Consider the following 22,681-nt stretch of genomic DNA (forward strand, 5'->3'; position numbering starts at 1 on the left):
GCATACAATGGCATATCAGCAGTAAATCAATACTAGCAACAGACACGACAAAGAACAGTGCCAGCTATCAGTGATTTCTAAACATCGTTTCCTGTTAAAAACACCTCCACACTTCCACCCCCACCAAGAAGCTTAAGTAACCTACGAGAGCATAGTGCTAGGGAAAGAAATAGAGGCAGTATGAGATGCCAAGTAATAAAATGCTGATGTTTGACCTTTTTTAGGATTATCTTTGGAAGCCAGACAGACATGCTAAGAAGAGAAGGTCTTAAACCATGACTTTTAGGTTTTGCTTCAAGCCCCTTTGTCTTGGTATGTGTGTATCCTGGAGATCACACACATCTCCGATGTTAAGTGAAAAGAATTTGGTGTTTACCAGAAGCTGCAAAATCAAAATCCTTAAGTGCAACATAGCCACACTGTTTATGTTACTTCCAATTAAAATATTCAAACAGTTTAAAAATCAAAATTCAAGGTCTTCATTCCAGACAAGTTATCAACTACTACATGTTGTGTCGTGTCTCACTGGCACAAAGAGACTGCAGTTTAAATTTTAAGCCAACCCCCTCAAGACATTTTTTTAAAAGTTCTGGAAGATCTTGAAATAACTCTTAGCCTATCTAGCAGTTTGGACAATACAGCTCTGTTATAGATGCTGAGATCAGTACTACAGGATGTGATCTGGATAGATCAAAACACAGCTGGTTGGGAAAACACCTCTGGAATTTGATAATGCTGCTCTTCTCCACTTCTGCCCAGGAGCAGAAGTCTGGAGCTGGCATACCTATTTAAACCAAGCAGCTATACTGAATAAAACAACTGCCTTGTCTTCTCTCCAAGTTAGACCTCATCATCAGAAAGGTCATACTGAAGCCTGCTTTACTGCACACCACATAAGTTTTAGTTCCAAGTTTCTGACATGCTGCAATCATGCTCAATCTGCCTAGATAGAGTTTGGCACTTCTGTAATAGGGTAATTTTCTTCCTTCTTGTGCCTAACTATTAAATCAAATTGTCAGAGTATAGGACTTACCAGTTACCTCACTTACACCTCAGTACAAGTGTGGTGATGCACTGCTTTATTTCAATTATGTCATAACGCTCTGAAGCAGAAACTCAATTTTTCTGGGAAAGTTAGGCTCAGAAAAGAAATGGAAGGCAGGCAGAAAAAAAGGAGAATTAGAGATTCAGAGTAACTCACCGATGTGATAAACCTGTACAAAGGCTGTCGCCTCTCTGTGTATTTCACTGTGATGGGGCTCAAATCGTAACGAAACCAGATAGCTGGGATAATGCGGCCAGTGTGACTGTAGGCTACATACTCCTATAAGAGAAAGTGGGGAAAAATGTCACAAAGTGTGAGCAATCTTATTCCATGTACAGCATCTGCAATAAAACTGCTTCTGTGGATCTGGTCCTTAATTGACTGTTCTGTATTAATGATCAGACAAAGAAGTAAACAGTTAATCCCGGTATATTTTTTCCCCTATCCTTCTCAAACAGGAAAATAATTTCTTCACAGTCTGATTATGATATTGATGGGAACAGAGAGTGATGAAGTTATGCTCACCTTCATTTGAAGTTACAGAAGTAAGGAGAAAGACTGTCTGTCACTGATTAGTCTAGCTTAGATCTGCTCTACTGAAATGCAGGGAGTCTCTAAATGGTGGCAGATGAAGTTTTTGCACTGTTAACATGTAAATTATATGCTGGGAAATTCATCAAACAGAACTTCGTTTGCAAGAACCTGAAAATCCCTGCTTGTCTATGCACTCAGAATAGCAAGCGGCAATGCCTGTCTGTGAGGCCCCCTTCACATGGGGACCAACAACGTGAATGCTTTGCTCACTGCTCAGTATGAACCACGTAGAGCCCTTAAAGCGTCTCTTTTAAAGACCCATTTAGCGGGTTTAAAAATCATGCTGAAAGCTGGCATGAAGCTGTATACAGAAAAATATTGACAAAGGTTACAAAAATATTTCAAGCTGGTTCAAGAGAGACATCTTTAGATTTCCATTGATAATCTCCTTTAATCCATTTAATTAAGAAGAGGTACAGTGCTATGTGTCAGCCACAGGACAACACCCTGGTAAGACATAGTGCACGATGCCAATGTAGAACAGACACTAACATCAGCTTAGTATGAAGTGTTACATCTTTCTGAGCTAACATTTTGTCTGTGCTCTCAGTGGAAACATCTATCAAGTTTCAAGCAGCAGGACACTGATCTCAACTGACAAGCAAAACCAAAGAAAAATCTGCTAGGAACTCAGTACAGAGCCATCAGCATTTGCATGGCACACACCGCCTCTTTACCCAGCTGCTCTTCCCTTCTTTTATCCCTGTGACATGCCTGCCAACTCAGATGACCTTTTCGGTCTCAGTTCTCCTTCATGCAGAGGCAAAGACAAGCTCATGTACTCTGGAAAGATGAAGAACTGACAAGCGATATGACACCCATGAGCACGATACAAAAAAGACAACTGCTTTTCCCTCTGAGATCAGAGGGAACCAATGAGCCAGCATCAATCTCTTACTAATCTCCTTCATTGATCTCATATAACTCCTAAATTTTGCTCTATTTAGGTTGGGTTTTTCTGTTTATTTCCCCTCCACGAATGAGGAGAAAAGTAAAATGGTGCTGAAATGTCAGAATACTTTCAGGACTCTTATTGCAGACATTTTCTGCAGCATATGTTGAGAGAGCAGCTACCTGGGGAAGTGAGGAAACAGGATCTAGTAGCTAAAACTTTCTTTATCTCGTAATACTAGCCAATCTATGCCAGACTATTCCAATGGCTTCCAATTTCTTTTTCCCACTAATGAGAATGGCAGTCAAAGACTAAAAACAGTGATATGAAAATTTGTATTTTTAATGGGAAGAAAATGCAGAGGCAGGGCTGTTTCTCTGCACTTCAGTTTTGACAGAACTGACTTCATTTCTTCCTTCCTCTCCTGTTTTCTCCACCAGGAATTCTACCTTAATGAGTCAGTCTGGGCTGAACTCGCAACCACGTTCACAGAAGTGTCAAAAGCTTCTGCTGTCTGTTTTCCAAATTACTTTCAGAGCTTGTGTCACAAGAGTCTTATCAGAACTGCAGTGGTGACATAAAGCAGAAAGAAGACATTGTTATCTGAATAGAGAGAGACATCCAAATCATTGGGACAAGCAAACCCCAAAATCACTAGACAGGAACACTAATCTGAGAAGTAGCCCATGAAAGTGTGTGTTTGAATCTCAGTTATCACACACTAGCAGTCATTAGCTATTAGAAATAGATCCTGGACTTTCACTTAGCACCTGGGTGGCAAATTATTTTAAATTGAATGAGGAATTTTACCTTAATAATTAAATATATTTTTAAAGAAGAAAGTTCAATACATTATTATTAAAATACAAGTATCTACACATTTATTGTAAATTCATTCAAGAATTATGAAGTTACAGTAACTATCATAATCCAGTATAATAAAGTAGATAACGTGAACTAGTCAAGCTTTGTATATTTGCTGCTGCAGATTCAATGGCTGAGTATCAGAAATCGACATTTGTAAAATGCTGAAAATTCTGGTACAATTCTGGTACAATTCTTTTCTGCTAATTCAGAGGGTGTTATCTCCTTCATTTCAGTTTATTTAGCTACTTTTATACTGGCTGTTTTCTGAGTTAATAAAAAAAATACTGGAATTGAAAAATTAAAGAAAGCCCAAGAAATCCTATCTCCCCTTCTGACACCCATTTAAAATGCAATGTAATAGGAGAGATCTACTACTTATAAAATCCTGAAGAACAAAAAAAAAAATCAGAAATGAGTCTCCCCCCTAGTCAGCCCAACTGAGTGACTTAATTTCATAAGCCAACTAGTAAACCAGAACCAGGAGCAACAGAAAGCCCTACTCGGAAGAGCTTCAGTTCCTCCTCCTCCCAGCAGAGGCTACTGCTCACCTACAAACAAATGTACATGACTGTAGAGCAGAGGAGCAAGAGGGACGAGGAATGATGACTGAAGATCCTCCATGCATCCACTGGGCTGCAATGAGGAGCTTCTCTGAGAACTACCTGCTGCTTCTTTACCTTATTTGCTACAGTATATTGGTACGAGTATCGCTGCTTGCCGCTCATGTCTTCATACACCGTTGGGACTATCTTCAATATGTAATCATGAGAGGCTAGAGCTGTAGTCAGAAAAGGAAAGGAAAGTATAAATTAGTATTCAGAGAACAGAATCACAACATGCATAACACTGCAAAGTAAATATGTGAAATCAACTAAAACAAGTATGATTACAGAAAAGGTATCTCCTTCCTCATTACCTTCCAAGTTTGGATCACTTGAAACTTCCTAGCTGTTTGCAGTTAAAAATGATTGACACCACGAAAAGCTGTCCTGGTTAAATCAAGAAGTAGCTAAGGTTAGAGCTGTAGCTCAGCTGGTTTTGACAGAAAGTGCTGAGGCACAACCTGTGTAGTCCTATTTCTTTTGTGCACCCATCTCTACTCCTTTCTCTTCTTCCTTCTCCTACAGCTGCTTAACAATTACTCATTTTACATTATTTAAATGGCTTGGGCCATTTTTTGTGTCTGTTGAAACAGTTTTAAAACAGAATTTAAATTGTTTTTCCTCAAGATCCTTTGGTCAAATGTAACACAAAGGCATTTGACTCTTGGAGGAAAAAAAAGAGCTATCTTCATGAATAGCCATAGAAATTTTGTTCCAAGAAATGGTCAAAACTGATATCCTACAGGAACATGAAGAAGTGAAGGAGAAAAACTAAGCTGAATTGTAGCATACATTAGAAATTTATTTCTGTGGTGTTGGTAATGAAGAAAGGCAATGAAAAACAATCTATCCTTCCATCCACTGTGTAGAACTTATGGTAAGTGTTAACTTACAACAAGGAAAAGCCTTGGTGGTGGTGGCAGCAGCAAAGGGGAGCTACAGGAATAGAATGTGGATAAAAAAAAACCAAACACGCTCTAATTCTACAGCAGATGGTCATACAGCAGAGGGCAACGTCCAGAGTGCAGAAGGACTGCAAAGGACCTTTTGGATGAAAACTTCTCTATAGTACTGGAGAAAATGGAAATGTCTGTCAGAAATGTCTGGATCATTTTGGTTAAAGCAGCAAATTAAAGACTTCTGGATACACCAGTGTTGCATGAATGGCCCTGTTTTCCCTCCTGCAGAGGGTGGCTAAGACCTGTAATCACCAAGAATACCTACGATTTGAGCTGAGTTTGTCTGCTCCCTCCAAGGCATTGAATGCTCCATGAACGTTCTGGACCTGGAAAGCAGAAAGACACATGAAGAAACTATGCTCTAACTTGTCACTCTTGACCTTTGCTTCCCTATCCTACCCTGTAACAAGAAGATCAGCCTGATTCAACCTTTCTAAAAACAAAGCCTCAACCCAGTACAAGATGACTTGAAATATCTCTCAGTGACCATCAGCACAAGGGTTGGTTCCAACGAAAAAAGTTGATTTCACAATGTCTTACAAGATGAAACTCCAAAGCCACTCCAAAGGTAAAGGAATTGCAGTTGGAGGAGGCCAATTGTGAAACAGCATAGTGAGATATTTCTTAAGAGCTTTGCATAGCTAACTGAAATTCACCTATCAGGCTGAAGGGAAATAAATGGGAGTCAGATTCAGGATAAACTCCAGAGTCCTCCTGCAAAGGTAGCTTATGTCAGAGCAGCTGGGTTTGCACAGCTTTAACTCATTAGCCCACCCCTCACACCATGCACACTATGCCCTTGGAGCTGGGAAGGACACATGCCAACACTGCCATCCATTCAGCTTTTCCTACAGCTGGTCCCAGGCACGCAAGTATCTCTTTGCCCAGAATAACAGGATTTCCACCCCATACCTTCCACATACTATGATCATCTGGAATCTAATGTCCACCAACAGAATAATCAATCTGTGAACTCTAAACAAGGAAAACCCCACAGAACAGCTGTGGATTCGATGTCGCATCATTCACATAATGTACAGTAAGCTATACAGAAGGAACAAATAACTGCTACCTAGAAATTCCTGACCTTAACTCAGACAAGAAGGAAGAAAAGTTAGGAAGAAGTATTCAGTCATGCGTGAGTTTTACCTCAATAGCAGGACAACACACAAGAATTTCCTTCCCAGACCCTCTTAATAACAGCCAGCATGTGGATGCATTTTTCTGATACTATTGGCTGTTTCCCTGTTCTGAATGCTACAGAGTAGACGATGATTTGGAGGAAGAAGAAACTGCACTAGTTTCTCTACTCAGAAAGGAAACTAAAGACACAAAATCATCAGCAAATTCAACTAGCAAGGTGCTGGTAACAAACACGAAGTGAAAGGAACAGCAGAACCTCCTACAGTGCTCTTCACTCTGCTGGGATTTCAAATATTTTACACAACAGCAACTATTTCTGAACTACACCTGCACCTACACATTCTTTCTCAGTTACTATACATACATGGACAACGTCTATGTAAAAAAGCCTTCGAAGAAAGAGAAGCCACCGGCTTGGGCTATGGCATTATGTACCGTGCCCAATGCTGCTGAGAAGTAAGCTGCTTACTGCATATCCAGGCCAGGGATCTTAAGACCATTTAAACCACTCTAACAGTAAATATTTGAGTCACTATTCAGCAAACAACTGTATCTATCCTGTGAAGTACCTGTATGTTTGGACTTGTGTTCTTGTCCTTGGTTCCCCAGCTTCCACACTTCTGTTTTTTTTGCAAAGCTGCAAAGTACAGAACTTCCACACAAAGTCACCAGACATCTCCACGAGCTCCTGTTTCTGTGTCATCAGGCCCTTTGCTGCACTTGCTTCTCCTGCCTTCGCAGCACGGTTGGCACCTGTAACTCTCAGCCTGATGCTTTACCATGATTTCCCGTGTGGAATATTCTGGACTCCCATTGCTGTACTTGCTGTCCGTAGACTGCTAATTAATCTCTGCTCTGCAAAGTGCACAGGTGTGTTCCTTGGGGGAACATACTTGTTTGTACCTTGTTAAATACCTGGAGGGACTTCAAGAAGCAATAAGATTTTGGCCACAGTAACAGAATTGTTTTGCAACAGAGAATTTACGCAAGCCTGTTTAGCCGGACATTCTCAGGACTACACTGCAGTACACTAAGGCCAAACCTAGTGCTTTGTGTAGTGGTACTGAAAACAAAGGGGGCTATTCCGTTGTTAGTTAGTGCCAACACTTGATCCTCACGCAAGATGGACCTCCAAAAAAAAAAAAAAGATGCTTGCCAGGGCTCTGAGCACCCCAGGCTTTAGCCTCTACAAATGCATTCAAAGACATACATATAACTTGACTAAGCAGGCAAAGTCCAACAGCAAGTTAAAATAATTTCCAATCCTGTAACTATCATGGGAAGACAAGACCTCTTGCGAAAACTAGTATTTTTCAACACAAAGGTCTGGCACCCAACACAATTTTACAATTTAAAAATGTATAATCTCCTACTTTCCACATCTGTTTCTTTACTTGATTACACGTCATGCAATAAGCTAAACAGTTTGAATTTTGGTATTGTTTACATTAGAAAAAAATGTACAAGAAGCCTGCCACTATTGTACATGAACTACCACAGAAGAACTGATGCTCATTCAATGCCAGATAAGATTTAAATCTCTGTTTCAAACAGATTTTTTTTTTTTCCTGGAGAATGCAGCATGCACCTTAGTGACAGAGCTAGCAACAACCTACAAAGAAAAGTCCCAGCCCATGACACATGTGAATCAGACAAGCTCCTCAGCCCCCTTTAAGTAATTTGAGTGTATATTATATCAAAGCAGGTGGAAGACAAACCAAAAAAAAATATTTAAAGATGCATCTACATAGCTTTAAAGCTCTCCATATTTGCTGGCTCTCTACACTGCTTGCTGAGTCTTGATAGCACCTGTTTGGTGAACACAGACTTCTTTAATTTGTGCTGTTAAACTCATGTTTGCCTACAGGATCAGCAGCACCTACATGCTCCATTCTTGCGTATGGAGATGATGAGTAGTTATTTTGAGCTTTGAAAAAACTAATCGGAACTTGTCCAAATCATGAGCCAACTACAGATCTGCTAAACAGGTTTCTCACCGCCAGCACAGAAGATGCTCGCTCCTTTGCCCCCAACTGTCCAGGCTTCTCGTCTCATTGATGCTGATTCACATCAATAAGAATTGATGCTACATCATGAATTCAGCTACACTGCTCAAAAACTCCCTGATAAAACAATGGGAACACTACCTTATAGCACCGATTTCCCACGCAAACTGCAGAACTCCCTATTAGCACTTACCTAATATTTTTCATAATCTCAGTGTACTTTACAGACATTAAGCCAAGCTTATTTATATGCTAATATTTCAGCGTTCCCACACAAGATATTTCCTAAAAGAAGCCGGGAGCAGAGTCAGAAGACTACAAAGCAACGCTTAGACTTGTTAGCATGAAAAAGGGTTTTGGAAGTGGGTGTACAAGAAGCAGACTAATGAGACGTCTGTGCTGAGGAAAGAAGATTACAGAGAGACTACAGGTAAGCAATGTTTAGGGTGAGTCGCAAACTGGGTGTGCACATATATAACTCCCACCTATGATGCTAGCTCCTTGGAAGTAGGCTAGAAAAGCACTGTAATCTGTCCTTATTGAGAAATCAGGAATTATTACATAACTTGCAACACCTGGTGAAACTCTATCCACAGGGCAAGTGCACGCGTTCAGCTTCTTCCCAGCAGGGAACTGGCAATTCTAAGTCTAACTTGTGTTTCACAGAACAAATTTGACTAATAGGTGTCTGCTATAGAAGCCTGGTGATGTGAATTAAAAAGAACTTGCTTGGTGCCACAGTAAATACAGAAGAGAGCACACATCTTCCCTCAGTATACTTACTCACTGCTCCTCTGCAAGAGGGTCAAGACATGTTTGCTAAATTAATACTAAAAACAGTACTGCATGGTATTTTACAGAATCGCTCCCACCAGGAACACGGCCCCAGTTTTCCAAAGGCACCTTCTGTTTCAGATGAAAACATTTACAACTGAAAACTCTATGAGTGAACGCTGCTCTTTCCTGAAGTGCTGGCACGCAAACACTTGCGAACTGTTCTGGACTGAGTGCGCACTGCATGAATCCATGGGATGTGCTTGCTTATTACCCAGGCAGTTCATTCTTTTGTTCTCCCCACACTGTACACGGTCCTTCCATAAAACCAAACAGTCCAATACCCAAGTTACTCTGGTTCCATTCAGTCCCCTAGAGAAAGGAAATTTTCAGGGAAGCAAACTCACTTGTAACTTGTCCCCAAATGAGAGCTTGTGGATGATGTGAGTCATGTCAGGATTCTGAGGCTGCGCAGTGGCACTGTGCGTTGACACATGAAAGTTACCAGGGACCTAAAATTAGTCAAGACAAGGAAGACAGGATTTCACATTTTATCCCTCAAGGCATTGCTAGGCTCTGTGATATGAAGCTGAAATGCCTGGATCCATCCAGCCTGGCAGGCTGTATCTACTTAGCAGCGGACAACTTCTGGCATGTCAGAGAAAGGCTCTGGAATATCTTTCTGCATGATACAGCACCACCATCTACATGATCAGCACCACCATATTTTATACAGAGCGGAGATCTGTTACATCTCAGGAGTCAGGCATCTTCTCATTGCTACCGCTGCTGACTAGGAGGTGATGAGTGGATCACTCCCAACTTTAGGGATTCCTAACACTTAAGGCTATGTCTTTCTTTCCCATTAAAATAAGATTCACGTCTCTGACAGGCAACAAATAATTGCTTAACATTTTACTCCCACATCTCACATTTGTGAATGGGCCCACTGTCACAGAACAACCTAAGAAAGCTGTGCATACTTTCTTACTGTAGTACCGGTCATGAAAAAAAATCGTATTTGAGAAGATCGTTAGTTTTTTTTTTTGATATAAAACTCATTCTTACCCACAAGAACTTTGGGGCACCCTATATAAACTATGCCACATCTTCAGCTTACAGCCCTGGCAAGTAGCTGGCTTCTAGACACTGGTTCTACCAATACAGAATTTGTTTTTTTTTTTTTTTTTTTAATTGAGAGAAATACAAAGTTCTGAAAAACACATATTTCACCTAAGGTCTCAGTTTCAATACAGGAAATGAGCACTGGTGTCATTCTGACTGGATCACTGTAGCATGCACAAACTTTTCAGGTCACTAGACCTACACTATGAAGTCTTTCAGCAACTTCAGCTGAATGACTGTTAGAGAGCATGCAAGAAAATTTTCCTAGGGAGAAAAGGCTGGGAAATTCAATGGTTTTCATTTGCAAACCCTTTGGCAAAGCTGGGAATCAACCTGACAGTGCCTCAGACAACAGCAGGATGACAGCTATACAGCAAGGGCCCATTGTGCTTACTGCAGAGACTTCACCATCAGGGCCAAGGGAGGTCACATGCTGGTTACATGTGCTTTCAGGAAAGCTAAACTAAATGACTTGAGGAACGCCAGTGCACTCCTGGGAACACTTTCAGGCGTGGACATAAGCTGTGTCATCCACAGGCTTGGTAAACAGGGTGGCAGAGTCTGCAGTAAGAATTACACACAAGCATCTCACTGTTACCTTGTCCTTCCTCTCCAGGTTTGATGCCCTGCCATGTACTATCATGTGTCCTGGCTCTAATCAAGCCACCAGCTGCTCCTACAACTAACTTACATAAGCTCTTTAAAAAGAGGAGTGTCTTTGTTATGCATGCTTATGGCCCCACAGAATAATGCCCAACTGCAACACTCGGTCACGTTTCAAAGCAGGTCTGTGTCCCACTCTAGATACCAGCTCACACAGAAACCCGTAAAACTTCTGCTAAGGGTCTGAAGACTTTCCCCTCAGACACGAGAGGCTCAGGTTTTCAGAGACAGAAGCCCTGGGTCAGGCCCCCTCCCTCTAGTCCCAGGCACTACATGGGACAACGTGATTAGTGGCTTTGCACAAACAAAGCAGAGAAGGGCGCTCCTCAAGCCCTCACACAGCAACCCTCTTCTGAGTTGCTTTGCCACGCAGAATGCACAACATATACCACACAAGTCCCAAAGTGTTTTAGCTCTATGCTTTCGGGATTAGCAGAACAAGAACTACCTTTCAAGAAACCCTTTCCCGGTTTTGTGGACTACCAGCTGCCAGTAGTTTTGGCGGCTTAGAGGTCAGGAAAGAAACGTCTTCTTTTTAAGTCCCTAATCCTTCCCATGCCACAGAATCAGTAAGAGGTTCTGCCTGTTATTTTTAGATGCGATTTAACATGACCTGGGAGGAGAAGGAAGTAGGATTTTGTAGCCTGTGGTACATGAGGAGGCGTGAATAAAGGGTGTGCCCTTCTTAGGACATCAGTGGGCCCCACCACTACCTCCCCCACCCCATCTAGTCATCTCTAGCATTACATAGCAAGATTATTCAATTCTGAACACACCCAGCCCAGAGAGGAGCCTCCTCCAGGCCTGGATTTTCATTCTTTGAGGCAGAAGCAAAGCATTCCTACAAAGCATGCGCACAGGCCTCATGCATGTATTCCAAACATCTCAGCATGGAGCCGTTTCTGTTATGCTGGCATCCTCTAGCAGGAACATTCCTGTCATTCTGCAGCTCTAGGAACAAAAGAGCACTAGGATAAAGACACTGCCAAAGACCTCTGCATAGTGAGTCACATTTTGGAGGTGCAAAAATCGTGACGAGTCAACACAGAAGCCATCGGCATTCGTAGGGAGTTCATAAATCCCCTAGACATCAGGCTGCTGTACTGAAAGAAACAACACTGGCCGCAACACAGAGCCACTCTACTGTTAAGGAATGCTATCTGGATTACCTGCTTTGGAGAGTTAAGTCTGATCTAACATGTCCTCTGTGGCTCTAACTACACAGCCTCCTCTCCCCATATTGTTCTGCAGCACCAAGAGCACCAACCTCACCTACTGATTAGGGGCATGAACGTAATCCCTGCAGGAGAGACACGAACACAGATTTTCACGAGCTTTTTACAAACAGATCTTCCTAGCATTTCCCCAGTCAGCCCAAACTCACCCATTGTCACGTACTCACCTTGTTGATGCTGAAATGTCCCTCAAACCTGCAGCCATCCTCATTATTGAGAGGTATCCTCATCGAGTTGTCAATATGACCCACTTCATGCCTTCCCATTTCATCCTGGATGTCTAGTCCAACTACTGCATGGGTGGGAGGGGAGGAAACAAAAATCAAAATCAAAGAAATAACAGAAAGGTTGCATAGGAAAAGCATGCACTGCTTTTACCGGGAAAAATTCCACATCTTTTTTATTGACACATGACTAAACTGTGCTAATAACATCATCTGTCAAATACTGCTATACCAGAATGAAGTTTGTAACCACACTCTTCAGACTGCTTATTTGACATAAATATATCTCCTGTGACCTGCCAGGCAACTTCAATCTCAATTACAGAATCAGAAAAACTTCAGGTAGAAAAGGCAGGTGATTTGTGAAAAGGCAATAATAAATGGCTGGTGCACTCAGAGTTACAAATGAAACTTGGGAGGTTTCTGGCTTCCAGACAGTAAAAGGTCACTATAAAAAAGGAAACAAGACTTAGAAAGAAGCCAGCAAGGGGGATCAGCCACTAACACGGGCTGCAGAGAGCACAGGGTCCAAGAAAACAGGTGGCCTGGCCTGGAACACAAAGCAGTTGAATATTGGCAAAGGTTGCAGTGACTTGATCTCCATCCACCCTGTTACAGAAGAAGGGTCACTGTACCAACTCAAGCCTAGTCCAAGTAGTACTTCAAATGCAACAAAAACCAGGTAATTGAAAGGGGGTACTCACATTCACAATTCAGGTTTGGTAAACTGATGTTCAGGTTCACTTCTATTTTACCTCCACTGTCTTTGTCTGGGTCATCCACATACAGCTCATTAACTCTAGAGGACAGAAGACACAGGTGGGTTCAATCACAGCTACTTTTCACAGGAAAAGGGAAAACAAACAAACAGACAAACAAACATCAAACTCAACAACCAGCTCTGCATGGAAAGGGAAAAAGGACATTTTGAGGCACAGGATTTGACTGCATGACAGCCTGAATTACAAGACAGAGCAGGAAGAGCCCTCCATAACTGCACGGGGACAAATCCCTTTAATTTTCCTTATCGCTTGACAAGTGCGGGATATGGTGGCTTTAGGCAACTACTCCCTTGTCCCAGCAGAAAACAAAACTGCTCTGATGTACGCTTCCTGCCCCTTCCCTAACCTGGGCTTCCATGACAGACACAGACCACGAACCTAATGCTGAGGAGGTGGCAGGAGGTCTGCTAGCCCTCTGCACACCTGGGATGTTACTCCTTTTGAGAAAGAAGGAAGCATGTGCTTTTCCACTTATTTCGTGAATAGTTTTAGAGAAAGGCTGCTCTCATCTACCCCACAGGAAAGCTTATTTGTGTAACTAATTGCCATTTGTTATTGCCACCCAGTTGACACAGCAGTGGCAGGAGAAGGCAGCACGGCAGGCCACTGGGCATGAGAGTCCCTCTGTGTGATTAACCATGCTAGGCAAGAAAGCTGCCTGCGTTTCTTCCTTTTTCTTCACTTCCCATCACTGGTACTCCATTTTTGTGTGCCAAGGTCTCCTCTTGCACTTTTCCCCTTGTACCTCTCTCCTTAATGTTTCATTTCAATCTGTGAGCCATAATCAAAAGGAACGACTAAAATTGAGGAGAAGAGGATTCAAGCCAGGAAACAGATGGAAGGAAACATCCTGGACAGCAGGATCTAACACACTACGCAACAGTCTCCCAACGAGTAATGATGTGCCAGCACTGTGGGTGCTATGAAACACATTTCACAGAAGACAAAATAGAGATACAGTAAAAAAGAACACAAGAGTATAAATATTGATTGTTGGCACATGCAATCCACCTGAGATGTAAAATATAAACCAAAAGAACCAACACAAGCACAAACAAATGAGCTAAAATGACCTTGAGAACCCAATCCAGCAAAACACACCACATTGACCCAAGAAGATGCTGAGGGTACCTAACAACTCTTTCTCAAAGTCTGACACTGTTCAGCCTCATCAAGTGAGAAGATTTGACAATTTATCTTCCAGCAGGACAGATAATAAAGCTATGGGAACTTACGTTTAGGCAAGGTGCATAAAATAAACTACCTTCGCTACGAAGTGCTCTGTTTTATTTTTATTTAATGCTCAAACTGCACGAAACCCTTTGACAAGCCCTTGCTGAAGAATACATATGCTAATAGACAAACCAGACTAAGGGCAGCTAACAAGACAGAATCAAAGTGATTTTTGTTCTGGTGATACATCTCTGGACCATAATGAACTGTTTGCCCTGTGGATTCAGAAGAAACAAGTCTTCAGACTGAGAAACACACCGCTGCCAATTTTTTCTGAGGTAATTACTCACGGGTCAGTGGGGTTTACAGACACTCATTTAAAACCAGCACAGCATTTGTCTTCAGCTTCGCAGCCCTACCTTTCTCTGTTTTTAATTGGCTTGACAAGTTGCTTGCAATCATTACTCAACGTATTTTTCAAGTGATTAACAAAAATGACACAGAGGGAGAGGCAAGATTGCTCATCAGCGACCTAGTTAGAAGCTTCTTGGCTGAGCCTTCTCCTTCCAGGTGGAATGCACTAAATCTTCTACGTGTTCATTACTGGCAGATTGGGTAGCGATCAGGATTAAGTCATATGTCCAAATACGGTGGCGAGGAGCACTCCAGCCAGGAGAGGCGTTAGTTCCCCAAAGCAATGCACCTTTCTGCATTCTCCCATCCAGATCCCAGTCGGCAGCCAGCCTCTTTCGTAACCACACCTGGCTTCTCCCCAGCTCCCCGCTGTCCGAGATGGGTCCATGCCCAGCCAGCATCGCAGGCAACCTGATGTCAGTGGCAAAAGGGAGCATCTGCGCCAGGGCTAGCAGGGAAGCACGTGAGGCTTGGCACCTGAGCTGATAAATCCCAGCTCTTGGGAGAAAAATACTAGGAAGGTCAATGTTTGTAGTTGCTTATTTCCAATTCTGAACAAGCTAGAAGATGTGCAGTCAGGTGTGCTGCGTGAAGAAACGCCTGTACGCCTTTCAGTGACAAGTGAGCAAGAAGCGGTTGCTGGTAGAAGTCGACGGATACACTGCGCACGCAGAGCCTTTACGTGTAAAAGAGGCTTTTACATCGGAAGGCAAAGCGGTGAGGTCACTCGGTTGCAGACTGGATCACTGAGGCAAAGAGAAGTAGGCCAGTCTGCCCACGTCACGCCGCCCATTAGTCGCAGAGATAAAGGGAACTGGCGTCCCGTCCTGAGCTCCGGTCACTGGACTGATGGCTCCCAGCCTGTCTCTTGGGCAAGGCTCACGGCCGCTTCCTCCTCCTCCTCGTTACCTGGTAGTCCCCTGCTCCTCCTATCCATGAGGAATTTCACAGCCCTGTCTATCACCGTGTAGACATCTGGCAGCTTATAACAATCTCCTCACTTCACCTCCCTCGGGCCTGCAGCGCTGCCTCTGGTGGGGCACCCGGCCTGCCGGCCCGTGCTGCTGCCTCCTCCCAGCTCGTTAGGAGGGCCTGTGCTAACAAACCCAGCAAGGTTTCTCATCAGGGGCTCCAAACCGTACCCCTCCCACTGATCTGCTGCTACTGAGGTGCATCTCACCAAGGGGAACCTTGGGCACAGTGAGAACATACCACAGGCCAAGCTTGCCAGGGCAAACCTCTTTCAACAAACCGGAGATTTCACTCCCAAAACACTTCCTGGAAATCCCACAGGTAAAGCAGACTCCCAGGGTCAAGGCTGCTCCTTCCAGATCTCCCCCTGAAAGTCTGGATGGAGCTGGCAGAGAACTGGCACTCACATCTCAGTTGCTATCCTCCTCCTCAAGGCCAAAAAAAAACCCAAAAAACAAATTGCACACAGCCTAATTATTTTATTTCATCGGACAGTTCTGGGATGTTGAGGAAGCAAGTATTTGCCACCTCTAGCAACTAACTCCCCCTGAAGGGATAACGTCTCCAGAAGAAGAAAAGTTGGCTGTAATTTATACCTGTCTCTTCTGGAATGTAATGTGTCCCAGGATTAGAGCAACTGTGCCTAACAGTGAATATGGGACAGTCAGAAGGGAAATAAAATCTGAGGTCAGGCAGGACTCTGTAAACACAGCTGCTTCTATAGCTCTTTACAGAGGCAGCATACAGGGTTGTATTGTGACTCCAGAGGTGGCACATACCTCCTCCAAAGACCCCAAGCAAGTAGGAATTGGTATTTTACTGGTCGATGTTAAGGTCTGTTTGAATAGAAGCTTTATAATAAAGCAGAGGCGAGATGCGGAGCTATGAAAGTATAACAAGGGCAACAGCAAATGTAGGAGGTACACCTCTCCCTCCCCAGGGCCTCCCATCACTGCTTCAAGGAAATGGAGGAAAGTTTCTCTACGCAGCAGGGGCTATGATCTACACAGAAAGAATCTGCTTCACTTCTAGAAAGAGCCACTGTGAAATACTTCACATTCCTAAGCAATGCTGCTTGGTGATAGATGTTCATCCCGTTTGCTTATAAATTTGTAGCATTACACAGAAACAGTCATCTAAGATTGCAGATTGTGCAAGCGGCACAAGAGACAGAATGAAAGGGGGGAAGAGCAGCAAGAGGGCTCAGCATTTCTTTAAGATTTTATCCAAAGACGGCCAGACTTGTTCTCCAAGCTCTGGAACTTAGATTTATGATACAACAGCTTTGTTTCCCCAGAAACAAAACTTCCCCGATAACTTATTTCCATCCAGCAACCCTGGCCACCCTCATTAGACACTTGAGCACTTCCACAGCTGAAGAGCCTGTGGCCCTTTGAATACAAGAGGAGACAAGAGGAGACACAAGGCATCAGCCTTTCAGGGCTTCACGCTCTGCCTTGGGTGCTCTCTAAGCACATCGTCCTTGTCCTCCGTCTTCCTTGGCTTAGCATTTGCTTCAAATAGCAGATTTTTTTTCCTCCCTCTTTCAGAGGGAAAAAACAAGCACTCTCCTCCCTAGTCATCTCCCATACAGACAAAAAATACAACCACTTACTCCAGCAAGCTACATTTTACCTTCTCCTCTAAATCCCAGGAGGCATTCTCCACTCTCCAGCCCAAAGCTTCTCTCAAAAGACTCTCTCAGGCAAACTGTCCAAGCCTTCTTGGCTCTGCTTGCCATTTCATCTCATCATCACAACCATTCTAAGCCTAGAGTCCTGAGCTACCTCCTTCTCGTTTGTGACAAACGAGAGGCGACCCAACACAGGACAAACAAACCATCGTGTTCTCAATTTGTGTGAAGAAAAAATAAGCAAATCCGCAAATTCTCTGCTGCGTAATAAATTGTGCACATCTATTGCTCTGCCACTCGTAAGCTTCCTTCTATGCTCTGAATATCAATCGATTTGTCATTTAGAAGGTCTTTGTCCCACATTAGGTCTTTGCTCAGTGTGTTTTCTATGCTTCACAGCTGTCCTACAAAGGAAGGAATTACAGTTCTCCAGGAGGCAGGAAGAAGAAGGGTTCAAAAGACGTCAATGTATATTTGAATCAGAAATTGCAAATGACATCACGACAGCACCTTCCGCTTCCTGCTAACCCATACACGTACATTAGGACAAATGGCATAACGACACTTCACAAATATATAGCACCTTATATTAGGTAATCTCCAAGTTACTACGCAAACACTAATTAAGCTTCTTAACACCCCTGAGAGGTAGGCAGCTAAGCATTACATCCTTCAACAGAAAACTGTCTATCCCAAGGTCAGACTGTGGAGAGAGCAGGATTGCAGCTCCCATTCCCCTCCGACTACCAGGCCATATTTCACCTGCTGGTGTAGCCTGCCCCAGCATTTCGTCTGCCTCAACTGGATGAGTTGGAGGAGTTGAAGTTGCATCTCCAACTGGTGTCTGGGGCCCGGAGTTGTAGAGCTGTGCTCCTGGTGCACGCAGCACATGTTCCGAGGCTACGGTTTCCTGCAGCAGAAATGCTTATTGCACCTGCTGCTTACAAAGGGTACCACCTGACCCTGCAAGTCATGGTGAGAAATCATCACGGGCCAAGAGCCACAAGACACATTTCAAATACCTTGGAGAGCTAAGGGACAGAAAAGCTCTCAAGGTAAGTATGATAACAATTCTGCTTCACCGCAGGATCATATTCGGCCATGCAAATGAATCCAGCGTGAACAAGCAATGTTGGTCTCAAAATCACATGGCTTTTTGCTTCCTCCCATTTTTGGGGTACCTGACAGCCTGCATGAACAGTTGAGTTGTGCTGCATGGCCCCGGCACGGGAGCTGGGCTGTGTGATATTCACAGACCAGCCAAAGTATTTTTCATAACGATTAAAGCAAGCAGGTGCCCCCAGTGAGTGCCACAGTCACCTTAAATGAACGAGGGATTTGGACATTGCTGATGATTTATGCTTGATGATTTATGCTTCTACAGAAAAGCAGTATTTTTATTACAGATATCCTTGCTTACATAATTAATTGCCTTGCGGGGGGACACAGCCTTCCAAGCAACAAACTCGTCACTTCAGCCTGTTCAGTGTCATTACTTCAATTAAAACAAACAAAAATAAATAAATAAATAAAACACCACCCACACACCACCACCACCACTACCAGAAACGGTCTTCTGCTTTCTACACAGTGTGTTGTGGCAGATGAATTGTTGTTGAGCAGAAACATTCATACCACAAATACCACATTCATACCCTCCTACCCCTTCCCCTGGCTGCCAATGCAAGGTAGTCTAGATTAGTTAATTACATCTTTCCTTCTTAATAATGGAATACTTGGAAAACTCTTATTGATCCTACAGAACATAATTCATGACCTAATTACGGCCATAAAACTACAGGATTATCATCTTGCCGGCTATTAACTTCTGGAACTGATCTGGGTTAATTAGAAAAGAGAGGTAGTTTCTACGTTCTTGATTTGCAACATGACAGCAAGATGAATGAGGAAAGCCGTTAAAGGTATGCCAAGCAATTTCTACCCTTCAATCTACTCTCAACCTGTCAATCCTGCCCAGGAAATACCGGACACAGTTAACACTTTGGCTTTATGTCTCCAGCCATTTGAGTCATTTGCTCAGTGGGACAAATGTGTTTGATACTGCCAGTTTTGCAGATGTTCAAATGTGGGACAAGGACCTCCTTTTCTTTATCTGTCTTTTACAGAATTAAGGAGTTCGATCTAAGGTCTTGTTTTGGACCGTTCTGAAGTCTTCAGTCACTCCCAGTATGGATCGAAAAAAAAATCATGAATATCTTTGATTTCCACAGTTAAACTCACCCCCTCCTTAAGGGCAAGGATAGGTTGTGGTTGAGTAAAGAAACAAAAACCTCTTCCCTCACCAGAACTTCACTGTGCTTTTCCTGAAAAGGATCTAGTCCCACCTTAAAACCAAGCTTTGGTTTTCTTCGTGGCTGCTCAGAGGACTGCCTGCTAGGGTCATGCAATGGATCCTTAACATGAGCAGCCAGGAGTTTTCTAGCCTGCTCAAGGCTCATCTACACAGGAAGCCAGTAACCAACAAAATAGGATGTGCAGTTATAGCGCATTACCTATGGCACATTAACTTCCTGCATGTCTGCTGTAACGTGTACAGCATCTTAATTCAGCTTCCTAGCTGAAGTAAGCTCCCCGACACGGACGCAATCTGAACGCTCATTAGAAATGCCCACACGCTGAGCTGTGACGTAACCACCGTGATGCACGCTGGTTTCCTCACATTGGCAATCTGTTTGGGTTCAGTGTCATGACTGTTATCCTCAAGATGAAGGTGTAATTTCTTGGCTTTCTGCCACCCAGACACGTCTTTAGTAGTCGAGACTGTAAGCACTAAGACAACGGGCTGGTCAAGGAAAAACAGATTTGAAGTTGGGCAAGAGTGACCAGACAGATTTCTAGTAATAGCAGGAATTTAAGTTGCTACAGTCACATGAATGTAGAGGAAGTCCAACAGTGGGGAGAAACTAGCAAGTATCAGGGCTTAGTGTGGTGCAGAGCTGATCTTACTTTCTCATGGCACAGCGAACATGAGCTCAGCAAACCACACCAACCTCCTGCTTCAGATTCACATACCAAAGAAAGCCATTGGTAAGAGCCAGACAGTTAATCCTCTGGGTACCACTGCTGTTGAGGTTGCTGCTGACTTGCCCTCAAGCAGGTTGTCAGTGCACACACACCACACGCAATTACTGGCTGTAACAGGGCTGTGAGGTAAGTGCGAGTCCACATCAGCAAACCTGGTACTTCCCTGATGTAAGGCACCAGGCCAGCTGCTCTCAGTTTCACCTTGCTATCAAAAATGTGCAACTATCCCCATGCAATCTGGCTCTGTAAAGCACATGACTGCTTTAAGGGAAATGTTACACAAGAGGAGAAGGACTGATGCAGCTGGCACTAGCAAAGCAGGAAAGCTCACCCCATGCTAGTGCACACACTGGTTAATCATTCAAATCCTGGCTGACCTAGGAAGTTTCAAGATGGGAGGGATATGTGTTGCAAGAGATATAACAGATATAAAAAAGAAACTTGATATAAAAGAAGCTTGAAACCTGCAATAAAAGGTGATGGGGATTGAACCATTTGCACAAAAGGAATCTCCTGCATCTTCAAAAGTATTTGATTTGTGGGCAAACAAGGCTCAAAAAATATTTCTGAGCTAGTATCTCCCTTGTTATCTGCCACCACCCGGTTTATAATGGTGGTACAGAGTTCTCACACTGTTCCAGACCACATATAGCTCCACACTTCTACACCCATGTTCCAAACCATGAGACTATGTTGCCTCACAACATAGTGCCAGTAATGTGCTAGAGGAAAAAAAAAAAAAAAAAAAAGGAAGCACGAAAGGTTAGCAACATCTTCGAACACCTTTAAGGCATGGGTTTCCCAGAAGAGAAAGCAATGAGTAAGAAATGGAAAAAGAAAAGCATACTTCTGCTTTAGAGTTACTGAACTGGGAAGAACTTTGCTGCATGACATTCTGAAGTATTTCCGCTGTTACAGAGGGAGCCTATTTACAAATGCTGTGGCTGATCTGTTCCCAGCAAGAGATTTTGCTGACCTATAACTCTTCAAAAGGAGGTTTTCATATTCAGCGAGCTGTTGTGTTGGACTGTCCGTGACGAAGCAGTTTCCTGCATTCATTTGTTTCAGTCTCTTCCATGACATCCCCTCTAAAATTTTGCTGCTTTATTGCTTGCAAACACCTCCTCCCTCTTCCCAGTTCCTGCTGGGAAAAACAGTTTACCAACTCTCTGAGGTTTTAACAAGAATCCTGTCAGCTGAGCGTTCAGGAACTTAGCGCACCTCTAACATCTTTGTGGAAAATGCATCATCTTGTTCAGAAAGTCACAAGGTGAAACAAGCACCAAGAGGCGTCAGAGAATTATACAACTTCGCTGTTCAAAAAGAAATCTGTAGTCAGGAAACTATCGCTACATAAAGGCACAGATACTCTATTTGATCAAAATTAGGTAAATATTACTGATTCCTCCGATAAAACATTAACTAAAAAGATCATTCAAGAAAATGAGATCTAAGAGGGTAGCAAGATAAAGTACTATTTTACTTGAAGCAATTTGTCTGGCGATTCTCTGTTTTCTATAAACAAGAAAACCAAGAAAATTTAGTTCCTGAGAGAAGTGGCTTGATAAGGTGACCCTAGTATTTCACAAGCAAATGCATGGAACTGAATTCAAGAAACTTTCAAGGATTAAGGGACATGATCTCTGAAACAAGTGAGCAACAGGCATAAAAAATAGCTAGAGCTAGATTACACTACTATCTTAACGTTAAACACTACTCAAGGTTAAAATTATTCTTGAAGTTAAACTCATGACCCACGTCAGAGATACATAAAAACACTGAAAGATTACATGGTTATCACAAGCAACACAAAGCATGGTCAGTGAAACTATGGCACACGAGTCCAACGGCTTTCAGAGCTTTTGTGCTCACAGTGACATGTGTGTCTATCTGTCAGACTTGTGTACTGGTTGAAGTTCCACCCTTCCTAACTCTCCAGGAAAACCGCATCACAGTCCAGTGAGCTCACTGCCACATCAGGAGGATGATGGAGAATGTTTCCTAGAACCCCGAAGGTACTTAGGTTAATAGTTACTAAGAAAAGTCAACTTTAAGACAGGAGGAGCATAAGAACAGGAAAAAAAAATCCATTTAACTAAAATATTTATTCTATGAGCAATTTTTAAAAGCAGAAATAATTTCTATTTTGCTCAGAGCAGGTCCCAAAGAGGTCACTTAGGGACAGCAACTCTTCAGACAAAAAACCTGTCAACTAAGTTTTCAAACAAGGCTTAACAGGTACAAAGAAAGAAGATAAAACTCATGGCATGAGTAAAGCTACCTAAATGTATTAGACATCCAGTTCTACCTAACATAGCAAAAATGGTATTATTAACAATAAACTAGTAAGCATTCCTATTTTATGCAATTCATTTTCCCCAAAAGCATCTCTGAAGACATCCAGTGAAGACTGGCAAAATTGGGTACCCATTCTACCCACAGGGAAGCGAGGGGAAAAGAAGATGTCTTGTCAGAGATCTCACCTTATCTGCAATGAGACCCGGCAGCCTCAGAGCACAGCCCACGTGATTTC

The 22,681-nt window shown here is 43.0% G+C and overlaps 1 protein-coding gene across 2 annotated transcripts in view; it reads right to left on the reverse strand.

Moving 5' to 3' along the window:
• The window catches only part of ERGIC1 (endoplasmic reticulum-golgi intermediate compartment 1), a 57,695-nt gene that overhangs the window by 6,654 nt on the left and 28,360 nt on the right, over positions 1–22,681 (reverse strand). For both annotated transcript variants that reach the window (XM_083798720.1, XM_083798719.1), the window contains 6 exons: positions 12,834–12,928; positions 12,073–12,197; positions 9,290–9,394; positions 5,225–5,285; positions 4,076–4,176; positions 1,202–1,324 (listed from right to left, as the gene is read on the reverse strand). In XM_083798720.1, the coding sequence (XP_083654846.1) occupies positions 1,202–1,324; positions 4,076–4,176; positions 5,225–5,285; positions 9,290–9,394; positions 12,073–12,197; positions 12,834–12,928 (610 nt within the window). The remainder of the gene's footprint in view (positions 1–1,201; positions 1,325–4,075; positions 4,177–5,224; positions 5,286–9,289; positions 9,395–12,072; positions 12,198–12,833; positions 12,929–22,681) is intronic.

This window comes from Anser anser (assembly GCF_964211835.1).
Source record: "Anser anser genome assembly, chromosome: 14".
In the NCBI taxonomy this organism is placed as follows: Eukaryota; Metazoa; Chordata; class Aves; order Anseriformes; family Anatidae; genus Anser; species Anser anser.